We start from the raw sequence: 25,172 nt of genomic DNA, 5'->3' as shown, positions 1-25,172 counted from the left end.
CGAGTTCATTGAACTCAATTTCTATGTCTCATCCCACTGCATCAACAGTTTCTGGTCACGTGGGTACTAAGCTAGAAATCGAGCCTACTGGACTCGATTTCTATGAATGGTCCCCAGCCCTCCATGGTTGCTGTGGGTCCCAGCTGGGACCTGTTTTCCTCCTTGTCCGTCTCTTCACTCACTATACTCTCTCTTCACTCACTACTTTCTCAAACTCACTACTTTCTCAGTAACTCTCTTCACTCACTACACTCATCTCACACAACATCTCAGGTATCTTCATGCAATATTGTGATTATTTGCTAGTTTTTTTTTTTTTTTTTTTTAATAAAAATTTAGAACATATTAGGAAAAGTTATGTTTTTTTTTTTTTTGTTAGTGTAAATATTGTGATTAATTTATTTATTGTAGTGATTAATTTATTTGTTAGTATATAGTGATTAATTTATTTGTTAGAAAATTGTGATTAGTTTATTTGTTAGTATATTGTGATTAGTTTATTTGTTAGTATATTGTGATTATTTGCTAGTTTTTTTTTTTTTGAAATTAATATTATGATTAATTATAAAAAGTGTAATCACCTTCATAGTATGACTCATGTTATGTCCAAAAAACTAGTCGTATCTTGAAATTGGTTTTGTTCAGTCCTTTTATTTTGATAGCTTGCATTTAATCATGACAAGTGAAGCTATTTGAGTTTTGACATTAGTGCTCAATTGAATGATGAACCTGATTACTTACCGCCAAACCAATGTCTAAATATTTGGACACATTTATATAAGATCATGAATCTACTTAAGAAAAAATATCTATAATGACTAGTAATATTATGATTAATTATTGGGAATATTTAGTACTAAATATTGAGATTAAATTACAACATATTGGGAATTTTTTTTTTTTTTTTGGTTAGTGTAAATATTGTGATTAAATTATTTGCAAACTTTAAAAAAAAAAATTAATATTGTGATTATTGGGAATATTTAGTACCAAATATTGTGATGGCCTATGTTATTACAACATATGGGAATATTTGTTTTGTTTTGTTTGTTAGTGTAAATATTGTGATAATATGCTAAGTTTTAAAAAAAAATTAATATTGCGAATAATTATTGGGAACATTTAGTGCTAAATATTGTGATCAATTGTTAGGAATATTTAGTACTTTTACTCCAACATGCACGGGATTGATCGGTCAGTACCACTTTTCTTCACTCGCGTTCGAGGTACGCGCATTCCTATCACACCGCAACTGGTTGCGGATGTGTTTCGGGTCCCTAGGATAGAGTTTCCTGACTATCTTAGTTGTGAGCGTCTGAGGACTGTATCCAGGGATGAGCTCATGTCTGCTTTCTGTGTGCGCCCTTCTTCTTGGGGTGAGCGTCTGTTTACACCATGTCGACCTTTTGCTAAAGGTCCTAAATTCATGAACATGATGATGACTTTTGTTTTGCATCCACTCTCTCACTATAACTCCATCACAAAGCCTCGTGCTCGATTTTTGTTATCACTTCTTGAGCATCTTACCATAGATTTTCCTTCTCATTTCATTTTGTCTATTATAGATGTTCATCTAGATTCGGCGTCCCGTGATAAGCTCATCTTTCCTTCCGCTATCATGAGGATCTTACGCCACTTTTCCGTTCCTTTTCCCTCTTCCGACCATTTTACCGTCATGTGTGTCATAGATTACGCTACCGTTAAACGTAGCGAGGCCCAGCTTCGGTCGCGGCAGTTGGATTCTGCAGCTCCTTCCTCCCGTTCTGCTCCATCCCTTTCGGCTCCATCCACATCGGCTCCTCCTTCTTCTTCGGGCAATGTGTCTTTAGGAAACATCATGGCGCAGCTGCAACGCATGGATGCTCGCCTCGATACACTCTTTACGGAGTTGTATCAGGTGAACATTCGTGTCGGTCGTATTGCACGACGACAGGCATCCATGGGTGGTTTTGCTCCTGAGGCTACTCCTTCACCACCTTCTCCCGTGGCTTCTGATTCTGAGGATGAGGATGATGATGATGGTGATGACGATGATGCTGATGGAGATGCTAGCTCTACCGATGAGATGTCTACTTGACACTCTTACCCTTTGTCATTCGTGACAAAAAGGGGGAGTAGTTTTGGTATGAGAGTAGTCTATCTTAGGGGGAGAGTTAGTATAGGACCATTTTGTTAGGGAGATTGTTGATACATTTTGAGGGATGTAGTAAGGATAGTATGTATCTTTTCTTTTCTTTCTTTTTAAATACATTACTCTTGTACATGAGGTCTTGTGACCATTTATAGACATACATTGTACTTATCTCTTTCTTTATATTGATGTATGTTTTTCTTTCACCTACCCCTTCATGTGTTGTTTCTTTTCTCCCTTTATACACATGTTTCTTATACTTGTATGCAATCTATTATTTCTGTTTCACACAAAGATGCCTTGATGAGTTTTGTTTAAAGTGTTTCAGAATTACAGGTTGTCAAAGTCTACTTGCCATAAACTCTCTTCTTGCAAAGTTTTTCAAGAGTTTGTGTTAGGATAGATTTTATTGTATTCAACAAGTGAATATAAGTTGAGTGATTTATGACTTCTCTCATATGTTCATTTGTTTGTTGTGGTTTTGTCACGGATTGCCAAAGGGGGAGATTGTTAGGACATATGTGTTTCACATGCTAAGAACATATGTCATGATTTTATGTAATTGGCTTATCCTTTGACAAAACGCACTTTACTTGTATTTGGGTAGATTTAGGATGTCTTTAAATACTTCAAGAAACCTTGTTTCAAGATCAAGTATTGAAGTCTTCAAGTCTGTTCAAGAAAAACAAGTTCAGAGTGCAAAATCATTAAAGCTCGACAGCTGGCTCGACAGTTGCATCTATCAAGCTTAAAGAAGTTGTTCTACATTCGGTGTGCCCGACACCTGCTCGACACCTGCTATCTATCGAGACTTAAGATTTTCAGAATTCCAATCTGATTTTCTTAGGATCTGTGAATGTGTCTTTGGGCTTTCTTTTCTCCTAACCCTAGACATATAAAAGGATTAGTTTAAGGGTCGTCAAAGTGTTCACAAGCTGCACAAGCTTTGAGCAAACTTTGTTCAAGCAAATTGTGACCGGAGACGAAGTTCTTGCCCTAGTTCATCTCTTTCTCTTGAAGAAGTTGCTGTGTATGTGCACCGTAGGGTTTTGTGACCAAGCATCTTCTTGATCTTCATCGTGTGGATGAACTGAAGAACTTTACAACCAACAACCTTCTTAGTTGGTGATTGAAGTCGCGTACTAGGATCCGCGCAATTGGTTAGTCACATACTGGGAGTCGTGCATCTGAAAGGGGAACTGTCACTACAAAACATGTCCAATTGGGTATTAGGGTAAGGGTTCAACTGTAGGTTGGTAAGGTACTTGGATTCCTTTACTTGTAACCGCTTGTTGTGATAATAGTAGAGTTTCGGGAGTGGTGACCTGAAAATTACCCGGTGGGGTTTTTACCGTTAGGTTTTCCCCATTCGTAAACAAATCACCGTGTTATTTATTTTCCGCTGCATATTTAGTTTGTTGGTGATTTGTTTGTGCTACCACGTGTTTGTATGATAAATTGATTAATTAATAACTTGGCTAATTAATTAATTAATTTCTATCGCAAGGGGTCATTCAGTTTGTGGCCTATCAGTTAATTTTTTGCTCAAATATGCATGTTATAATTGAGACAAAAAATATGCTTAAAAGCCATTTTGATCATGGTGAGGCTAATTTTATTTTGGGCATGAAAATTACAAAAATATGTGATGAAATGTTTCATGATCAATCACATTATGTTGAGAAAATATAATTTTCATGATCACAAAAACGTAGCTACTCCTTTTGATTCTAGTGTTCATTTATTTCCTACGAATAATGATGATGAGATTTTTAATCAAAAAGATTATGCTAGCATCATTGGTAGTTTGAGTTATGCTACTGATTGTACTAGACCTGACATTCCATATGCAGTCGGAGTGCTTAGCAAATTCACTAGCAAGCCTAGTAGAGATCATTGGCTAGCAATTGAGCGAGTCATGATTTTCTCTCTACCACTAGTACCAAAAGCTATGGCTTATTTTATAAAAAGTATCCTGATGTGATTAAAGCTTTAGTGATGCCGATTGAAATACTTTGTCAGGTGATTCTCTCTCTACCACTAGTTATATTTTTACCTTAGGTAGTGGTGCTATTTGTTAGAAATCTAAAAAGAAAACAATAATTGCTAATTCAATAATGGAAGCTGAATTAATAGCATTAGTTTCAGCTAGTGAAGAGAAAAATTGGCTCAGAGATTTGTTATATAAAATTCCACTTTGGGAAAAGCCAATTCCAACTATATTAATTCATTGTGATAACACTGCCACAATTGGTAGAATTAAAAACTGTTATTACAATAGTAAATCCAAACCTATAAGAAGAAAGAACAGAACCGTGCGATCTTATTTGAGTAGTGGCATCATAACTATGGATTATATTAAATCTAATGATAATCTTACAAATCCATTTACAAAGGCCTTGGCAAAAGATAGAGTCTATAATACTTCAAGGGGAATGGGAATAAAGCCAGAGATTCATAAGCCATGTATGAGGATACCCAACCCAAGGACCAGAAATCCTGAAAATTGGGTTCAATGGGAAAAACGAACCATAAGATGATCGTAAGAAATGCACTATTTATTTCTTTAATTATTTATTTTGTAAATAATTTTTCAATTATTCATTCCTATGATGTAAGTGCATTTATCCTATAATGTGGAGAGGTTGAGTAAAAAACTCTTAATGAAATTTGTAGCTCATATGAGTGGGATATCAGAATTACAGAAGCACCCTTGGCAAAATTTCATTTTCACCTATATAAGTGTGGGCATGGGGCCGCTCCCTATGAGATTTGAATTCAATCTCAAATATACTCATTAAACTGGGATCAGCATTCGGCTGTAAAGTGCTAGCTATAAAAGCTCATGTCAACACCTGGGTTGTTATGTGTAAGTAATGACGCTTAATTTCCCAAAAGCAATCTTAGTTCAAGTCAGGGACCACTACAACTTTGTAGTTGAGATCACTTTTTTACTAAGTAGAGGTTCAATGCAAAGCACACCTTCATGATGCATAGTGACCCGTCTTTGCCTGGTAATCTCTCTTTAACTAAAAGATTTAATATTAAAATGAGTGGGGGATTGTTGGAGCATTTTAATATTATATAATTAAAATTGATTTATATTACAACATAAATGTAAATATGTGGGAGTTAAATATGGAAGATGAGGAGTTAGTGAAAATATTTAATCCCACATTGATAATGAGAAAGATTATTTTATTCTTTTTAATTGTGGTGATTAATGGGTTAATATGTATTGATTCAGATATTGAGTTAGATATGTGCGCGCAAGGGGCAGAGGTTGTTCTAGCCATACGACATATGTTAGGTTGTTCTATCCTAGAAGAGACGAGTTAGGGAAAACCAATGACTTGAATCTCCTTAAAGAGAGTGAGTGCTGCATCTTAGTCCAAATAGTATTGTGTATTTTTTCTTTCTTCATATTAATAATATTCAGAATTATTATTCAGTTTCTCTTTGTATTATTTCTATTATTATTGTGTTTGCACCAACAAAGAATACTTGGGTAATATGTTTCTTGGATTGAAGAGAACCCTTATTTTATAGAACATGCACTCTCAAATGATATAATTTCTTTTCAGCTTTGTTAATGAAAATTCAATATTTCCTATAAAAAAAAAATTTAAAAGAGTAATTGAGTCGAGGTAGATTATTTACCTTCTGGAATGGTTCCAAATTTGACCGAAGGTATAAAATCTTCCATTCCATAAATTTCGTCAAGGAACCATTTCGGAAAATGGTCGAGCAATATCATATTGATGACCCAGTAGACAGTTATTGCGACCCGATGAAGTCGAGATAACTGTTCCAATTTCTCCATGTCTCTTACTGGGACCAAATTTCCCTTATTACTGTCTGCATTGGATAAATCAAAAGCAATAGAAATTATCATACCAGAGAAATAAGTTTTAAACACTCCAGCAAAACAATACACTTCAAAAATGAATTGTACTATTCATCAAAAAAATAAAATTTATCAAAAAAATTAAACTCTTAAAAAACTATATATAGATAAGGAAAATAAATGTAATTCTTTCTTAAGAGTTTCAGAGATGCCAAGGAATATTAGCCATTTGGATTCGTTCTTGCTTCAGACTGTCCTAGCTTGGAATACCTAAGGCATGCGTGGTTAATCGGAAGAAGGTGTCTCATAAGACATCCCTCTCACATAATGTAGGATCCAAACATGGTGTGAGAAAGGTGTCTCATGAGATTGTTTTATAATAATTTTTCAACTAATATTAGCAAGATTGTTTAGTTTGAGTGATGCTATAGAAATAAAAATTTTCACTATCTTTCTAAAAATTGTTAGAAGTAATATATTGGGATTGGTGTTAATTACAATGTGGCAACATATATTAGGATTGGTAAACTCTCTGATTGTTAAATAAGAGATTTGGGATTCAATCCCTATCTACACCAAAAACTGATTAGTGTCTTAGTCTGATAATAAGAGCTATCATTAGGAACGGATGCTATAGATTGAAACTCTAAAAAAAAAAAAATTAGGATTGGTTTTAAATGATCTTAAGCTCTTAGATATTACTTCAAAAATAGGAAGTTAATTACAATTGTTGAATTAATCATGACCGTCTTTTTATGTGTTTTCTAACATTAAAATACTATTTTTTTTTGTTTACACATAACTTGATATTGAACAGTGAATGCCACCCATGCAATTTGTAAAAAGCAAGGTTAGGGAAATTACTTAGAGGTGTGCATGAGTTAGATTGTAGGGTTTTATTTATATATATATATATATATATATATATATATATATAAACCAACAATGGAAAATCATAATCCAACCCATCCACATAGGTTGGGATGGATTGAGTTGGGTTAGTGGGTGTGCATACATGTTTCATATCTTATAAAACTTGGATTTTCATAAACTATTTAAGCACTTTTCTCATTAAATTGTTACCACTCACATAATATGCTTAAATTATATTCTAAATTTCCAAACTCATCAAAACAAATTCTGAAAATACCAAAATTAGTCAAATTCAAAATAAAGATAATAAAATAGACTTATATATATATAGGTTGGATTGGCTTGGGTCAGATGGTTTCAAATCTAACTCGAGACTTAAAATAAAATTTAAACCCATCTCAACCCGGTTCATTGAGTTGGTGGGTTGGATTTACACTCTTAATATTACCTATTTTTCTACATACATTTTATAAATTAAATTGTAATTAATAAAAAAAACTAAAACATTTATTTCTTATGAAGTGATAATGTAGCACCAATTACATGCTACATCAGTTTGTAATATTTTTATTATAAAATTGGTTTTAGTTTCTAATATTTTCCTTTTGTAATTAGGTAATGTTAGGAACTCAATTTGTTAAAATGACAAATTGTTGTTGAAACAACATCATTTGTCTTTAAAATAATTGAGAAAATTTTTGTGTAACTACACATATTATTTGCAAAATTGTTTTGCTAAGCCACAATGGATATAACCATGATATTGAATGCCTAGAAATGATCGTCTTAAAAGAAATGTGCAAAAATATTTGTCACGCTTAACTGTGAGGAGACGTTTATCCCTTTTATTTAAATCTATCACTTTTTATCGTAATCCAACAAAGATTGTGTCCACATATTTCTACAATATTTAAAGAGCAGAATGGGGCAGCACTTACAACTGCTAGTGTGAATGGCAATTGCATGCAAGACATTCATGCCGTGCCTTCCAGCATAGGAGCAGTCTGAAGCAGCACTTAGGATATAAAAAGCTATGTCGTAGCGTTGTTTATCCACAGCTAGGAACAATGCAGATTCCCCAGCCTTGTTTACATACTTAGCTAGCTCTGGATCCTCCTTGATTAGCATTTTCACAATTTCAAACTTCCCATATCGCACAGCAATGTGCAGGGCTGTATCCTTCCCTAGAATATTCACCATCCTCAGAAGCTGTCGATGACCACCTGCTTCAACATTCAGCTTTTTGGCATGATCTATTAGGAACTTTACCAACGAAGAAGTTCCTACCATCGCAGCAACATGTAGTTTGTTTTATAAACAAGGCTTGGACAATAATAAACTATCTTTTCCACAACCTCAAATTTTTTGAATTGCAGTGCAACATGAAGACCAGTGTTCTTCCCGGCTGTCACTTGCAGATGGATACTACTGGGATATATCAAACTCTCAAAATAACTTGAATCACCGGTGGAAGCAGCTTGGAACACTTTAGGATTCATTCTGTATTGCCTTCCTTCTTCCATAGTTGAATATCACTCTGCCTAGTATTGTGAAAAAAAAAAATCAATGCTATTTTTTCTTTAAAAAAAATAAAAGAAAAACTTTATTTGCTTCAGGTAGTCTTAATTATTGTGTTGAAAAAAATGATACTTTAAAAATGGAAAATATCCTTTCACACTAGTTTTTATACATTATTTTAAAAATGTCCACATTTTAACATTGTAAAATGAAAAGAAAAAAAAAGAAAGGAAAGGGTAATGTAAGAGTATAAAATATGAAAAAAGCAATCCTTGATGTTATAGCTAGCTGGCTAGCCGTGGGCAACCGAATTAACCAACCCTAAGAATATCAAAAACAAATTTTGTGCAATGCACCATTTTGAGGTGGTAGCATTACACATGATTGGATCTAGGACTAAGCTAGCATCACTCTCCACTTATACTACTATGTCTCTCCAAAGCAAAACTTTTAACATCAGAGTTTGCTTAACAATCCTGCTACAATTTTCTAACTAGATTCGGCAGTTGATCTTCATTTGAAACTTCTGAGGAAGAAAAAAAAGAGGTGGTTTGAAAGAGCTCATACCTGAATAGGTGTGATTTAGTCGCACTAGCTTGCCCAGTTGGTATCCCAGCAACTTTCCTTTTGATTGTCTGTAAATTTACTAAGACAAACCGTTAAAATTTAATTAAAGACCACAATTTGAGTAAGTTCAAGCAAAGAATATATCATATCAACGAATCCAAGTCAAGTATATATAATAAAGGAAACATAACTAAAGCAACAAAAAAGGAAAAGGGCAACAAAAATAAAATTCTTATTGTTAGATTATGTTTTCGTTAGTCGTTACGCCCAAGCCTTAAGTGGGTTTCCGCATCCCATTTCACAGCAATATATAATTTTAATGCAAGATCAAGTGAAAACTATGATTTATTCTTATAAAAATGCTGAAAATATTACATATTTAATTATATAATCCATGGTTATAAATTGATGTATTATGATTGGCGGACTTTAACCACTTAATAAATGAATGTTTTAAATGTTTTTTGATGATTGGTAACAAATTAGTTTGTAAGTTCTAGCTTTCTAGCCTCTAGGAGATAAAAATTGTAGTATGCGTGACATTACCTATATTCTTAACTAGTCTGCAACTCGTGCAATGCACACAAAATTTACACATCATATGATTTTTTCTCATATTCATTTTTTTCTAAATATGAAATTTGGTAATTATGATAATTATTAATATGAATTATTATGCTTATGTTTTTATATGGAATTATATGTTATAGTATTAAGCATTTATTATAATTATGTTTATATATAAAACTATATATTTATAAATTAAAGAAAATATAATGTGCTATGATTTTAATGAAGGATTTAAATATAGAATCCTATAAAAAAAAAATTTAATCTAGAAAAAATTTTAATTTTAATCATATAGAATAATTATGTGTAAAATTGTGATGTCTAAAAATTTTATATAGTAAACCAAAACTCAAGCGTTTTTGGTTTATATAAATGTATATATAAACAAGCACACATATATTATAAATGGTTTTCAAATTACCACAATAAAAAGGAGAAGTTAATTAACTAGGCTCATTTAGGCCCTCCTCGTAAGGTTTGATAGAAAGTTGGACATTTAATCAAAATAAAATGTGGCTCCATCATAAAGAGTGTAGAATTTCCTTCAATTTAATTACTTTTACACTTCAAAGATTTATACTTTTTAATTTATTTATTTATTAAGAGAAATATTACGTTCACAAGATTTTCACAAAAATTTTACTTGGCAAGTTGGTATTAATTTAATCTAGACCTATCACTGAAAATAGTTTTCTTGCCCTAGTAACAAGAAGTTATTTACCACCTAAATTTTTTTGTGGATATAAAATTTCTCTATAATTGTGTCTCTAAATTTATTCAATCAAAAGAGTTAAAAGAAATATTTTGATGTCATTTTTTAATAAACCAATGGACAGCATCCAAAAAATAAAGAAAAGCACAGAAGCACACCTAACAAAGGCAAAGCATCAAGGCTAAACATAAGCAGCTTTCCTTAGACTGACAACATTCCTCTTACTCCAGTTGTGCCCATACCAAACTGCAAAAGATATCAGCTTTAAAGTATTTTCCTTTCAAATTTGAAGGCCACCAATCGATTAAATTATCCCAGACCAGCTTGGGCTTAGCTATCAAACAGTTCTTCCATTTTCATTAGCGAGAGAGGAAAAAACATGTAAAATCGGCTTATAAGTTGGCTGTCAAGATAACTAATTCCTCTATGCATGGCGAATGCTCTTTGGCATGAAGGGATAGAAGAATATGGAGGAAACTGTGGAAGCTATATGTTCCACCAAAAGTAAAACATTGTGTGTGGCATGGAATGCTCTAATTCGTTGGCTACTCTTCAAAATTTGCGATCTAGGAAGATAGTAACCAAAATGTCAATAGGAGGATGGAACAACGCTTCATGTATTGTGGTCATGCCCTTTAGCTAGAAATGTTTGGGCTTTGGTGAGAGGCAAAATACAAGAATGGCCTACTGATACAGATATTGACCTCTTTGGTCGGTTTAGTAGAGATTGCGTGGAGTGCAGTATTGAAGATACTGAAATGTGGGCTAGCTATGTTGGTGTGGCCATTTGGAACTCTATGAATAAACATAACTGTTGGAGCATTTTAATATTAAATAATTAAAATGAATAAATGTTATAACATAAATGTAAAGATATGAGAGTGAATATGAAAGATGAAGAGTTAGTGAAAATGTTTAATCTTACATTGAAAATGAGAGAGACTATATTATTCTTTTTAATTGTGGTGATTAATAGGCTAACAGGAATTGTCTCAGATATTGGGCTAGATACGTGCGCAAGGGGGAGATAAAGAGTGGAGGTATCAAAAATGGAAATGAATAAGTATTATTCAGTTTCTCGTTGTGTTATTTCCATTATTATTGTGTTTGCACCAACAATTTTAAGGAGATTCAACACATGGAGCCTACACAAAAGAAACCAAATGAGCCTGTTGGAAATCTTAACAAGCCCTTTCGCTTTAAGGGAGCCCACTTCAAGAGGTGGAAAGAAAAGGTCATCTTCTACTTGAGTCTTCTCAAAGTCTCCTACATCCTCACTGACAAGAATCCATCAAAAGTTCCTACCGATGAGATGAGTGAGAAAGAATATAGTCTCCATCAAGAAAAAATAGATAAGTATACAAAAGATAAATATAATTGTCTTGTCGATCATTTCTATGATTATTATGATACAACTTATAATTCTGCTAAGAAAAATTGGAAAGCTTTACAAAGCAAGTATGATACCGAGGAGGCAAGTGCAAAGAAGTATGCTACTAGTAGATTTTTCCGTTACCAAATGGTGGATGGAAAATCGGTGGTGGATCAAGCACAAGACTTCCAAATGATTGTGGCAGAATTGAGATCCAAAGGCATAAAGATTGGAGACAATTTGGTGGTAGCTGGCATAATTGATAAACTACTAGAATCTTGGAGGGAGTTTCAAAAGACTTTGCGACACAAACAAAAGGAGACATCCTTGGAGACTTTGATCACATGCATCCGTGTGGAGGAGGAGGCTAGAGGACAAGATGCACTCATAACACAAGAGAGCAATGGTAATTCCACCACAAAGGTAAACCTTAATAATATGCCCGAAAATCATTTTCCTAGAAATAGTCAATTGAAACCTAAAAAGAGAGCCTTTAAAAGCAATAGTAGACCTCAAGGAAGGGGAAACCCGAATAAAAATTACAATAAGAACCAATGACCCCCTTCACAATATCAATTTAATAGATCTTGTTTTGTCTGTGGCAAGAGTGGGCATATTGCTTGATTTTGCAAATTTCAGAAACATAAATCTGTCTCGCAGGCTAACGTAACCGAAGAGCCTTTAGTGGCTATGATTACAGACACCAATATGGTGCAATATGTTGAAGGGTGGTGGACAGATTCTGGTGCTAATAGGCACGTCTACTATGACAAAATTAAATTAGTTCAAATTGTACACTCCTTTTGAAGAAGAAAAAACTGTTATGCTTGGTAACTCTAGCAAAACCAAGGTTCTTGGGAGTGGTGAGGTTGAATTGAAATTCACTTCTGGACGCGTGATAACATTGAAAGATGTTCTTTACACTTCGTCCATGAGGAAGAATTTGATGTCAAGTTTTTTGCTTAACAAGGCTAGCTTCAAGCAAATTATGGAATCTGATAATTATGTAATCACTAAAAAGGGATTATTTGTGGGCAAGGGTTATGCTTGTGATGGAATGTTTAAATTGAATGTTGAGAATAATAAAGTATCTACCAGTTCAGTTTATATGCTTTCTTCTATTAATTTTTGGCATGCTCGTTTGTGTCATATAAATAGTAGATATGTGGAAATCATGAGTAGTTTAGGATTAATTCCAAGACTATCAAAAGATTTTGAAAAATGTGAAAGTTGTAGTCAAGCTAAGATTACAAAAAGACCTCATAAAAATGTTGTAAGAAATACCGAATTGCTTGAGTTAATTCACTCCGATTTATGTGAATTTTGAGGGAATTTTAACTCGTGGTGGAAATAGATATATTATCACTTTTATTGATGATTTCTCAAAATATACAGCTATTTATTTGTTGAAAAATAAAAGTGATGCTTTTGAAAAATTTCAAGATTTTTTAAAAGAAGTTGAAAATCAATTCAGTAGAAAAATAAAAAGAATAAGAAGTGATAGAGGCTGTGAGTATGAATCAAGTGCATTCAACTCATTTGTTCAGTCTTTGGGAATTATCCATGAAACTACTGCACCATATTCACCTGCTTCTAATGGTATGGCTGAAAGAAAAAATAGAATTTTAATTGAGTTAACAAATGCCATGTTAATTGAATCTGGTGCACATTTACATTTTTTGGGTAAAGCTATTTTAACTGCATGTCATGTTTTGAATAGGGTACCACATAAAAAGTCACACACCACACCTTTTGAGATGTGGAAAGGACATAAGCCAAATTTGGAATATTTGAAAGTATGGGGTTGTCTTGCTTATGTAAGGCTTACTGACCCTAAAATGCCTAAATTAGGTATAAGAGCTATTACCTGTGCTTTTCTTGGTTATACGATTAATAGTGCAGCCTATAGATTTTTTGATCTTGAAAACAAAATAATTTTTGAATCTGGTGATGCAATTTTTCATGAAGAAAAATTTCCTTTTAAATTGAAAAATAGTGGGGGTGAAGAAAATATTTTGTCACAACCTAGTTCTTCTACTTCACATTTACAAAATCAAGAAAATTTTGAAATGGAACCTAGAAGGGGTAAAAAAGCTAAAGTTGAAAAGGATTTTGGTCCTGATTATTATGTTTTCAACATTGAGGAAAATCCCCAAAATTTAAAAGAGGTTTTAACATCACCTGATGCTATATTTTGGAAAAAGACTGTAAATGATGAGATGAAATTTCTAATTTCTAATATAACTTGGAAATTAGTAGATCTTCCACCGGGTTGTAAGACCATAGGTTGTAAATGGGTCCTTAGAAAAAAGTTGAAACCGGATGGATCAATAGATAAGTTTAAAGCTAGACTTGTTGCAAAAGGCTCAAAAAGCTGATCTTGATTTCTTTGATGCATTTTCTCCGGTAACAAGAATTACATCTATTAGATTGTTAATTGCTATTGCTGCAATTTTTTATTTTAAAATTCATCAAATGGATGTAAAAACTGCTTTTCTAAATGGGGACCTAGAGGAAGAGATTTATACGGATCAACCCGAAGGCTTTGTAGAGCCTAGACAAAAAAGCAAGGTATGTAAGCTAACTAAATCCATATATGGCTTAAAACAAGCACCTAAGCAGTGACATGAAAAGTTTGATTCCTACATGATTGAGAATGGTTATAAATCAAATGAATGTGATAAATGTAATTTACATGTTATTATTAGCCTCTATGTGGATGATATGTTGATTTTTGGCTCAAATATGCATGTTATAAATGAAACAAAAAATATGCTTAAAAGCCATTTTGATATGAAAGATCTTGGTGAGGCTAATTTTATTTTGCGCATGAAAATTACAAAAGCATGTGATGGAATATATCTTGATCAATCACATTACGTTGATAAAATATTGAGAAAATATAATTTTCATGATCACAAAAGTGTAGCTACTCCTTTTGATTCTAGTGTTCATTTATTTCCTGTGAATAATGATGATGAGATTTTTAATCAAAAGGATTATGCTATCATCATTGATAGTTTGCGTTATGCTATTGATTGTACTAGACCTGACATTGCATATGTAGTAGGGGTGCTTAGCAAATTTACTAGCAAGCCTAGTAAAGATCATTGGCTAGCTATTGAGCGAGTCATGAGATATTTAATTGATACCAAAAACTATGGCTTATTTTATAAAAAGTACCCTGCTGTGATTGAAGCTTTTAGTGATACCGATTGGAATACTTTGTCAGGTGATTCTCTCTCTACTACTGGTTATATTTTTACCTTAGGTAGTGGTGCTATTTGTTGGAAATCTAAAAAGCAAACAATAATTGCTAATTCAACAATGGAAGTTGAATTAATAGCATTAGCTTCAGCTAGTGAAGAGGCAAACTGGCTTAGAGATTTGTTATATGAAATTCCACTTTGAGAAAAGCCAATTCCACCTATATTAATTCATTGTGATAGCACTGCCGCAATTGGTAGAGTTAAAAACCATTACTACAACGGTAAATCCAGACCTATAAGAAGAAAGCACAGTACCATGCAATCTTATTTGAGTAGTGGCATCATAACTGTAGATTATATTAAATCTAATGATAATCTTGCAGATCCATTTACCAAGGCCTTGGCAAAGATAAAGTCTAGAATACATCGAGGGGGATGGGACCAAAGTCCATAGAATCATGAGCATGTATGAGAATATCCAACCCAAGGACCAGAGATCCTGAGAATTGGGTTCAATGGGAAAAACGAATCATATGATGGTTGTAAGAAATGCACTATTTATTTTTTAATTATTTATTTTGTAAATAATTTTTTAATTGTTCATCCCTATGATGTAAGTGCATTTATCCTGTAATGTGAAGAGGTTGAGTAAAAAACTCTTAAAGAAATTTGTAGCTCGTATGAGTGAGGTGTCAGAATTACAGGAGCACCCTTGACAAAATTTCACCTATGTGAGTGTGGGGGTGGGGCCGCTCCCTATGAGATTTGGACTTAATCTCAAATACACTCATGAAACCGGGATCAGCACACGGCCATAAAGTGCTAGCTATAAAAGCTCATGTCAACACCTGGGTTGTTATGTGTAAGCAGTGACGCTTAATTTCCCTAAAGCAGTCCTAGTTCAAGTCAAAGACCACTATGACTCTGGAGTTGAGATCGCTGTTTTACTAAGTGACGGTTCAATGCAGAGCACACCTTCATGATGCATAGTGACCCATCTTTGCCAGGTAATCTCTCTTTAACTAAAATTTAATATTAAAATGAGTGGGGGATTGTTAGAGCATTTTAATATTAAATAATTAAAATGAATAAATGTTATAACATAAATGTAAAGATATAGGAGTGAATATGGAAGATAAGGAGTTAGTGAAAATGTTTAATCCCACATTGAAAAAGAGAGAGAGACTATTTTATTCTTTTTAATTGTGGTGATTAATGGGCTAATATGAATTGTCTCAGATATTGGGCTAGATACGTGTGCAAGGGTGAGGTATCAAAAATGGAAATGAATCAGCCTCTTGGATCCTCCTACTTGACAGCCCATTCAGAGTAATTACCATATCCGTTGGTAAGTAAATGGCCTGAATTAATACTCCATTTTTATTATGGACAATGAAGAGCCATTAACCCACTTAATGGACTATCTATTTGGGCCTTTTCATTTTTCAAAAACTCCTTATCTCGCCATTAATTGAGTAACTCCAGCCCATCAAATTAATATCCAACAATTAATCTTGTAACACCCACTACATCAGAATAATGGACCTAATTAATCAGATTAATTTGGGTAGTAATTTCGTGAGACCCATTGAGCCTATAAATAGACTCATTCATACACAATCCAAGTTACTACAATATACACACACAAAAATAATAGAGAGGTTCTTGGCAAGGAAGTGTGTTCTTTCTGATGGAGCTCTGGGCTTGAACACTTTGTGCAGATGTTGTTCTAGTCATACAACACTTGTTGGGCTATTGTATCCTGGGGGAGACAAGTCAGAGACGGTCTGCACCGGTTATAAAGTTTAGCCAACTAAAGACTTGAATCTCCTTAAAGAGAACGAGTGCCACGCCTCAGTCTAAATAATGTTGTGTAATTTCTTTCTTTACATTAGTAATATTCAAAGAAGTATTATTCAGTTTCTCGTTGTGTTATTTCTATTATTATTGTGTTTGCAACAACAATAACTTTGAAAATACCCAACTCCAGCAAATATTGGATATGGCTCAAATCTTGTTGCAAGATTATAAGAAAGCAAACAGGATTTCTTTGCCCATGTCCAGCAGCAGCTAATATGTCGTTGGAAGTCAAAAGAATAAGTCCATATTTGTTTATTTTTTAACTAGATGATTTATATTCTGTGTAGATGCTGTGTAGTTACACTTGTTTGTATTTGTCTTGTACATACTTTATATCATTAATAAAATTTAAAGTTGCATAAAACACTTTTGTAGTGGTATTGGCAAGTTATGGGTCAAATGACTTGAGTAAAGAGTTTGTATTTGTGGATTTTTATTTTTATTTTTATTTTGTGGCTAAACAATTATAAGGAGAATGAGAAACGTAAATGAAGGACTTATAAGAGACTGGAGTATGAAGGATTGTTAGTTGTTTCTCAATTAGTGGTGTAGAGATTGTGATAATAATAGCTTTGAAGCTTTCCTTTTTCATTTTTTTTTTTTTTAGAAGAAGCTTTGAAGCTTTATTGTGTTAAATAAATAAAGTTATTTATCTTTACGATAGAAATATAAAATAACCTTATGACCTGTTTGGATAGAGGAGAGAAGGGGAGTAGAGTAAAGTTAGCTAAAAATAAGCTAATTTTGTGTTAAATCTATTCTACTGTACTCTACTCTCCCTCCCTCTCCCTCAATCCAAACGAACCATTAATTTCTTACTTATAGTTTCATCATAAAAACAAATTACAAGATATCACTTCCATCAGTTGCACTTTTCTCCATTACCTTTTAGGAAATTGCACACAGGAGATAGTTTTTTGTTGTTTTTATTTTATTTATTAAAAAAAAAAAAAAAGAGAGACAATCTTGTTAAACTCAAGGGATTGAGGTTTTTGTTTTTTAGCATAAATTTTGCATAAAATTCTTGAAATTATAACAATAAAAATATTAAAATAAATAATTTAAATTGAATTAAATCACTGAAACAAAAAGATAAGTGCGGCTAGAGAGTCTTAAAAGAAAATGAGAGACAAGTCTATTAGTGTTGATAATAATACATGTATAAAAAGACAAATTACAAATAAGATATACATATTAAAGATTCAAATTATTTGCATTCATAATTTAGATATATATTAAACAAAATATGTATATATATACACATTCGTGGTGGAATAGAGTGACCAAAACAAGTCCCCTTCCCCTCACCTCTTTAGGGTGGAACAAAGTATTTTTACCATCACTAATCCCACAGCAAGCTAGGCTTGAGCTACCTAAAAGTTTTGTAAGCAATAATAAATCTTAATTGGTTTTTTATTGGTTAAAGTAAATTTTAATCATGGAAGGGAGAGAGTCTTATTCTGTCTCATTCACTCAATTATTTTCTCCCTTAAAACCACCCCCACCCCCACCCCCCCCCCCCCCCCCGCCCCGAACAACCCCTTTTAATCTTGATTTAATCAACCTTTTAAAACCACTTCAACAATTGGTTTAAAAACCCCTCAAATCGAAGCTACCCTATCAATTTCCTCTCATTCACCCAATCATTCTTATCTAAAAACCACAACCCCTTTCAAACTTCACTTCAATCTCTCAAACCCTTAAGAAAATCCTAGAAACACCCAAGGCAAAGACCATAACCTAAATGATCTCATCTTTATTGCCAAATGTCAAACCAATTCTTCTAAGATGCAAGAACTCACATGCTTACTGGCACACCTTTGGATGAAAAAGATCCTAAACAATCTGGTTTTTTTAGAATAAAAGAAGACATTTGAGGAGGTTGTTCATCTCTAAATGGTGTTGAGAGTATAATCGAAATAGAGAAAAAGATGGAAAATTTTGTGTAAAAAACTAATAATAAATAAATAATTATATTTAAATAAAAACAGAGAAAGAATAGAGAATGTGAACGGTATCAAATATGAACGGTAAAAAATCTTAGCTTTAATTTTAATAATAATATAATAATAAAAATCACCTAATATTTTTGGCTTTTTAGCTTATTATACGTGGGAAGTCTAGAGGCCCAACCCAAATTCAAATTTTTAATGTCATTAAAAATTTAAAGCTAGTCACCATCCACTTCTCTTCAATCATAAAGTACCTCACTCACTCTCTCTGTCTCTTTCCCTCTCTCTCTCTCTCTCTCCCAAACGGTGATCTGGGAAGTGGGAGGAGGTTCGGGGTTTTGTTCAGAGAATCTAAGGAGAAGAGTGGGTTTGCGAAGGAGGACCTGAGGCTGCGTTAGGGAATGAGTTCATGAGGGGTTCCGCCATTTGAGGAGGAAGAAAAAGAGGTGGGACTTTCTTTTCTTTTCTTCTTCTTTTCGTTTTTTGTTTTTTTGGGTTAAATTGATTTTTCTTTTGGATAGTGGTTGTGGTTTTGTTTTGTTTGGCTGGAAATGGTTGTGGGAAGGTTCAGTTGGGGTTTAAGGTTTTCTGGGAATTTTTATTTTTATTTTTGTGGAAATAATGGTTTTTATTATTATTATTATTATTATTATTATTTGAAATGGTGGTGTTGATTTTGTTTGGTTTGGTTTAAAATGGTTCTAGGAAGATTTTGTTGGTTTCTGTTATGAGTAAACTCGACACTCTTTGCCTAATGATTCTAAGATCACAAAAATCAATCTTTTCATATGGCAATTTATTTATCACTGAGTCACTCTTAAGGGTTCATCTCGTTTCTATAAGAATGGTAGAGTTTCTAAACCTCAGCTTGTTTACATTGGTCAAAAGAATGTTTTAGAGGAGGAACTTCTTGATTGTTGGGACATACTTAGTGCTTGAGAACAATAAACTCATTGCAGGTATTAGATTCGGGAGTTGACTATGATGGTTTTTCCCAATAAATGTAGTTCTTATATGTGTAATATATAAAAATAAAAAATAAAAAAGTCATGTCAATTAAGGAAATAAGGGAGAGTATGACTTTGAATAAAATAGAACGATGGAAAAGAGTACATGTGGCAGATCTTGACTAGTCTGTTGAGATCCAGGATTCATACCAACCCCAAATTTTTGGAATTAAGGCTTTGTTGTTGTTATTTGTTGTTCCTCTTCTTTGGCTAGTGTGTGGTCAAAGGTTGAATGCCTGAAGCTCTTAAAATTAATAATATCTGATTTAATAATATTCATTAATAGGATCTAGGATGCACAGATATTCCATTTTTCTCATATTCACGTATCCGATATGTATCATACCGGTATCGTACTGGATTTCTCTAAGATACATACCTTGTCTTTTTTCTTTTCTTTTCTTTTCTTTTCTTGAAAAGAAAGTACCAATACGTCCAGAATACTCCTCTGATACAGCTTGAATACCATTGTAACTCAACCCCCGATAGTGAGAGATAGCCAAAACTTGTAAAAAATTTCATTTATATTGTTTATGTATTAGTTTCAATGTTGAACACTTATCTAGTTATCGTTTTTTTACTTCTTCTTCTTCTTGTTTTTTTTATCTTGGTTTGTATTCTAAACATCCATTAATTGCAATTGATTCACTTTATTATGCATTATTGCTCTTAAATTGATATATACTTAACAATATATGAAAAAATAAATGCTTAATAATATATTAAAAATACAAATAAAATATATTTAATAAGTAATTAATACACGTATCCCTAACATATCGTACCCTAGGTTTTTCAAGAAATGTTGTGTCCCTGTACCCATACCCATGCATCTTAGATTAGCATATTCTACTTTGTTTTATACATTCCCTGTAGAGGTCATCTTTGGCTCAGGTTTTTAATGTTGCTCACATTGTCAGCTTTAAAAAATTGAATTGCAGAACATGTCAATCACAAAGGAGGTGAAGGCTAGTGATGCAACAGCACAAAAAATGTTCAGCAAGGGGACACCAGTTGAGGTTAGCAGTGATGATGATGGTTTTGAAGGTGCTTGGTTTGCTGCAACTATTGTTAAAGCAGTGGGAAAGGACAAGTTCCTTGTCCAGTACCAGAGCCTGAGGACTGATGATGATTCAGGCTTTCTGAGAGAAGAGTTTGATACCCTGCATATTAGGCCATGTCCACCAGAAACTCTTGTTGTTGATCATTTCAGTCTTTTTGAAGAAGTCGATGCTTTGTACAATGATGGGTGGTGGGTGGGTGTGATTTCTAAGGTTCTTGGTGGCTCAAAATACTTAGTTTACTTTAGGGACACAGATGAGGAAATAGAGTTTAAGCATTCTGACTTAAGGCCACATCAGGACTGGATTGATGGAAAATGGATTATGGCTTCCCAGGTATGACTTCTCTATTCTTGAAACTTGAGAACCTTTGTTGATCTCATTTTGTACTTTGGTGTTAAATGGGGTTGTCCGTTTTGCAAACTTGGCATGGCTTGCTCAATGTTACTAGTAATTTAAGGTAAGTTCACAACCATTTGGTCAAATTCAGGTTTTGGGCAGGGAGCTAAATAATTGACAGTGCCAAGTTTGGTTATTATCCAAGATTTTCTCTTTGAAACTTGAATTTAATTAATTATTTTTGAACTCTGCCCCAATCCACCTACTTGGAAAATTTTGGAAGCTGGTCAAAATAAAGTGAATTAAAAGAATAGAAAAGAGGTAAACGTCAATGAAATTTGCTAAAGCCTTGGCCAGCTTGTTGTGATTCTTTGATCTAAAAGTATTATTTGATAAGCTGCCCCACCTATCATAAGAATCAACTACTCCATGCGTGCGCGAATGCAATGGGAAGGAAGTGATTGTGTCACTTTTTTTAACCTATATGATTCTTTTTCCTTCTAATTTTCTGTTTCTGACCTTTGCACAAGTCAAAGTATTATTTAACCCAAGCAATCCTATATTTATATATGTGGTATTGAATTTATACTGATGGTTGGCATATTAATTCATGTCAGGCTCTGATGAAGTTGCTTTACTTGTGATTGCTTGAGAAATCAAGAAGGCATCCCTTGTGTACCAGGAGAGATTGCATTACATCTGAAGGACTCTGCTTCTTATAGCAGTGGAAGTCAACGGATGATTTTTTGATAAACAAATTGCAATTTTTAGTAGTCATTTTCATCTTGGTAACCTATCATTAGGCATTCTCAACGATTTGTTTAGATTTTACAAATTAATTGGAAGCATAGTTTGACTTTATGATCCAAAGCAAAAAGTTAATGATGTAAATGCTTTCAGGTAAATTCTTGTATTGTATTGGCAACTGACCAGCGAGTCAGTGACTGTTCTCAATTTCTTTCTGCATGAAAAGGGTTTCTCTAATATTGTTTATTCCTAATCATTCATCCTGCAAAACAAATTAATTTCAGAAGCCTCTTTAAGGTTAGATGGCTGGAAGTTCTTTTAAAAAAAAAAAGTCTAGATACATGTGATTGATTGTTACTCAACTGAAATTAGTCCAGTGATTTTGTATTAAGCATCAAATAGAGTTGTCTATTAAGAGTTCTATCAGGAGTCTAGAATTGTCTTTAAGAGTTCTATCTGAAGCCTACTCTGGCCATGCAAAGCCAATATATACATCAATAATATTAGTGAAAAATGTTTACGAGTAATAAGGTAGCAAGTTGTGATTGTTATATGATAAAAATGTTATATTAGAAGGGAAAAGTTAACAAATGCCTTAAGAACATTTGTTAGTGAATTATTTTAAGAAAATATTTATGGAAAAAGAATAAAAAATTTAATGTTTTGACGGCTTTTAAAATTTCTCATAAAAATGGTATAAAAATTTTCTTAAAATAATTTATTAACAATTTTCTTAAGAGCACTTGTTAATATGACCTATATTAGAAATAGAGTCATTCATAACTTGACACCTCAACAAGTTATGTAAAAGATCAACAACTTATGTAAAAGATTGTGTTCCCAGCAATACTCAACCTGCAAGCTGGTTAAAAATACAATTGGGTATTGCTTTTTTCCCATGTTTGGCATTCTACTTTGGTACAAACCTTGTGCTGGATTCTAGCATGAAATCATGTTCCTGACTGTAACATCAATGTTACCCCTTAAGCCACAGATGTTTATGTTGAATAGCAAAGTACCACCCATAAACCAACCCATGCATCATCACAGGAAGTGAGTCTGTAATGGGGTTAAAGAGGGTTTATGTTTTGGATCAATTAAATGAAATGTCAACCATCAAAGATTCAAAGTTGCAAAATTAGGTTCATACAATCTTAGGCCATCAGGCTATACTGAGGCACTACTCATTTAGCATGAGTAGAGTGTGGATGTCCAATGCATGACATCCCACAAAATATATATAATTCAACAAAAGTGGGTTATTTAGCCAATTAATAAGGATGAGAGGGGAAAAAATCTCAAAAAAAGGAATAAAATAGTTAGATGTGCATTTTCTTTTTTTAACAAACGAGCTCGGGTGTATGCAGCCCTCTGTTTATCTCACACGCATCAAATTATTACAAAGAAAAATTCTATTGGGGGTATCTCTAAAATGCTGACAAAAAATTTCGAATCCAAAATCTTTTGAATCTCATGAGACTTTATAAACCACTATATCAATCTCTCGGACAAAGTTATTTCAAAGAATAGAATATTAGTGACCCCAAAGGCCCAAAAGCACAAACTTGAGGGGTCCACTAATGATATTTGGTAACCCTATGGGGCCTATACTATTATAATATCCTCCCTTACAACAACATACCAGACAGGAACGCACCATAAACCGAAACAGACTTACAGACCCATTATCTAACAAACCAAACTCACTAACCAACAAGACCAAACTATAAAAACTTGATGAAGACCTTCTCGGAATGCCCAGATTTCCGCTATAAAAACTTCAGTTTAGTCGCATTTTTGGGTCCTCACTTGGCATGGAGTTATGAGCACTAAAAGACTACTTTCTACGGCTGATTTCTATGCAATCCCACCCATTATCCGAAACTCCCTTCAATGGGCCCACAACTCCACCACCCAATCGAACACACCTTTCTTACCAAAGGGTCCTCCCGTGTCAGCCACAAACCTCATTAAATTGTACTCTGGAAGGGGCTTGATAAAAGAGGCCTGGATACTGTTCGATGAAATGCCTGAGAGACATGCGGTTGCATGGACTGCCATGATTGCAGGGTACACGTCTTGCAACTACTACAGCCATGCATGGGCTATGTTCTGTGAGATGGTAAGGAATGGAGTGGAGCCAAATGCTTTTACTTTGTCCAGTGCTTTGAAGGGTTGTAAGAGCATGAAGGCTCTTTCAAATGGGGCATTGGTCCATGGCTTGGCCATCAAGCATGGTATGAAGGAGTCTATGTATGTTAATAATGCACTTATGGATATGTATGCAACGTGTTGTGTTAGCATGGACGAGGCATGCATGGTATTTCATGAGATAGATGCAAAAAATGCTGTTTCATGGACTACTTTGATCACTGGTTACACTCATAGAGGTGATGGCTATGGTGGGCTTCGAGTTTTCAGGCAAATGTTGCTGATAAGTAGTTGAAACAACCTCAAATTCTATGAAAACACTTGCGTTCCGAAGCTCACTTGTTATTGTGTATCTACAATTAGAAAGGTTTCAATTTTTAAAAAGAATTCATATCAGCTTTATATATCTCACAGTATACATTAAGTTCTTTTAATTTATTTGACGAACAGGAGGAAGCAGAACTCAATCCATTTAGCTTTTCAATTGCTGTTAGAGCTTGCAACTCAATTGGCTCATACGCTTTGGGCAAGCTAATACATTCAGCAGTGATTACACATTATGGATGGGAACAAGATTACAGCATTTGTTTAGAATGCACTTATAAACTAGTTTATTGTTTATTTTCCTACGATTTGCAGACCTCACGTAATGTACTTATAAACTACTTTATTGTTTATTTTCTTATTATTTGTAGATCCCACATAAATCACATACTTATTTTATTTAACTTTTATAGTTACTTTACTTTAAGCAAAATACTAGAATAAATCATGCCAAAAACAAAGCAGAACTTTAGGCCTGGGGGCCAACATTACACAGCATAGCGAAAAAAAAGTTTCCCATAGTACCAAATTAATTATTAAAAATTCTTTATAAAAATCCTTCATGATATAATTCATAATTAACAGGATTTTCTCATCTAGTATTATAATCAATATCGGTGGCTGTAACCTCCAAATTAATCTTGAACACTTTTTGTCTAAAAAAAATGCATCAATTGTAGATAATCCCCCCCCCCCCCCCCAATAAATTACTCATACTTTGAAATCTGAATATTAAATTTTATAAATTAGTTACATAGCCATTTTTTTTTATAAAAAAAGATTAAATAGTGAAGTACATGTAATCAATACAAAGGTAATAGACATAACATCCATACTTTTACATCTAAGTGTCCATATTCTTTCAAAAATGTTCAAATTTAATACATGAGACTAACGGTGTGTAGGAAAAGTGAGTGGAACCTAATCATTGG

At 33.5% G+C, this 25,172-nt stretch overlaps 2 protein-coding genes across 3 annotated transcripts; both read left to right on the top strand.

Moving 5' to 3' along the window:
- Positions 1–18,841: 18,841 nt before the first annotated feature.
- On the top strand, positions 18,842–22,002 carry LOC115980044 (protein AGENET DOMAIN (AGD)-CONTAINING P1-like). Of its 2 annotated transcripts, none has more exons than XM_031102243.1 (3): positions 18,842–19,057; positions 20,560–21,015; positions 21,636–22,002. In XM_031102243.1, exons 2-3 carry the CDS (start codon positions 20,563–20,565, stop codon positions 21,660–21,662), a joined length of 480 nt encoding a protein of 159 aa, XP_030958103.1. In that variant the 5' UTR covers positions 18,842–19,057; positions 20,560–20,562; the 3' UTR covers positions 21,663–22,002. The 2 variants fall into 2 exon arrangements, with proteins under 2 accessions (XP_030958103.1, XP_030958104.1); XM_031102244.1 differs by having other exon boundaries at positions 20,539–21,015.
- Positions 22,003–23,587: 1,585 nt separating this feature from the next.
- LOC115980416 (putative pentatricopeptide repeat-containing protein At1g56570) lies at positions 23,588–24,211 on the top strand. The gene has a single exon (XM_031102664.1). The coding sequence runs from the start codon at positions 23,588–23,590 to the stop codon at positions 24,209–24,211; it is 624 nt and encodes a 207-aa protein (XP_030958524.1).
- The last annotated feature ends 961 nt before the right edge of the window (positions 24,212–25,172 follow it).

The sequence above is a fragment of the Quercus lobata genome, chromosome 3 (genome assembly GCF_001633185.2).
Source record: "Quercus lobata isolate SW786 chromosome 3, ValleyOak3.0 Primary Assembly, whole genome shotgun sequence".
Lineage (NCBI taxonomy): Eukaryota > Viridiplantae > Streptophyta > Magnoliopsida > Fagales > Fagaceae > Quercus > Quercus lobata.
Note: the sequence above shows the minus strand (reverse complement) of the source record. Positions and strands in the feature narration are given on the sequence as shown.

Excerpts from the sequence above, each read along its gene's own strand:
- LOC115980416 (XM_031102664.1), top strand. The coding sequence starts at position 23,588 with ATGAGCACTAAAAGACTACTTTCTACGGCTGATTTCTATGCAATCCCA.
- LOC115980044 (XM_031102243.1), top strand. The coding sequence starts at position 20,563 with ATGTCAATCACAAAGGAGGTGAAGGCTAGTGATGCAACAGCACAAAAA. Across the intron at positions 21,016-21,635 it reads AATGGATTATGGCTTCCCAG|GCTCTGATGAAGTTGCTTTA; the intron begins GTATGACTTCTC and ends AATTCATGTCAG.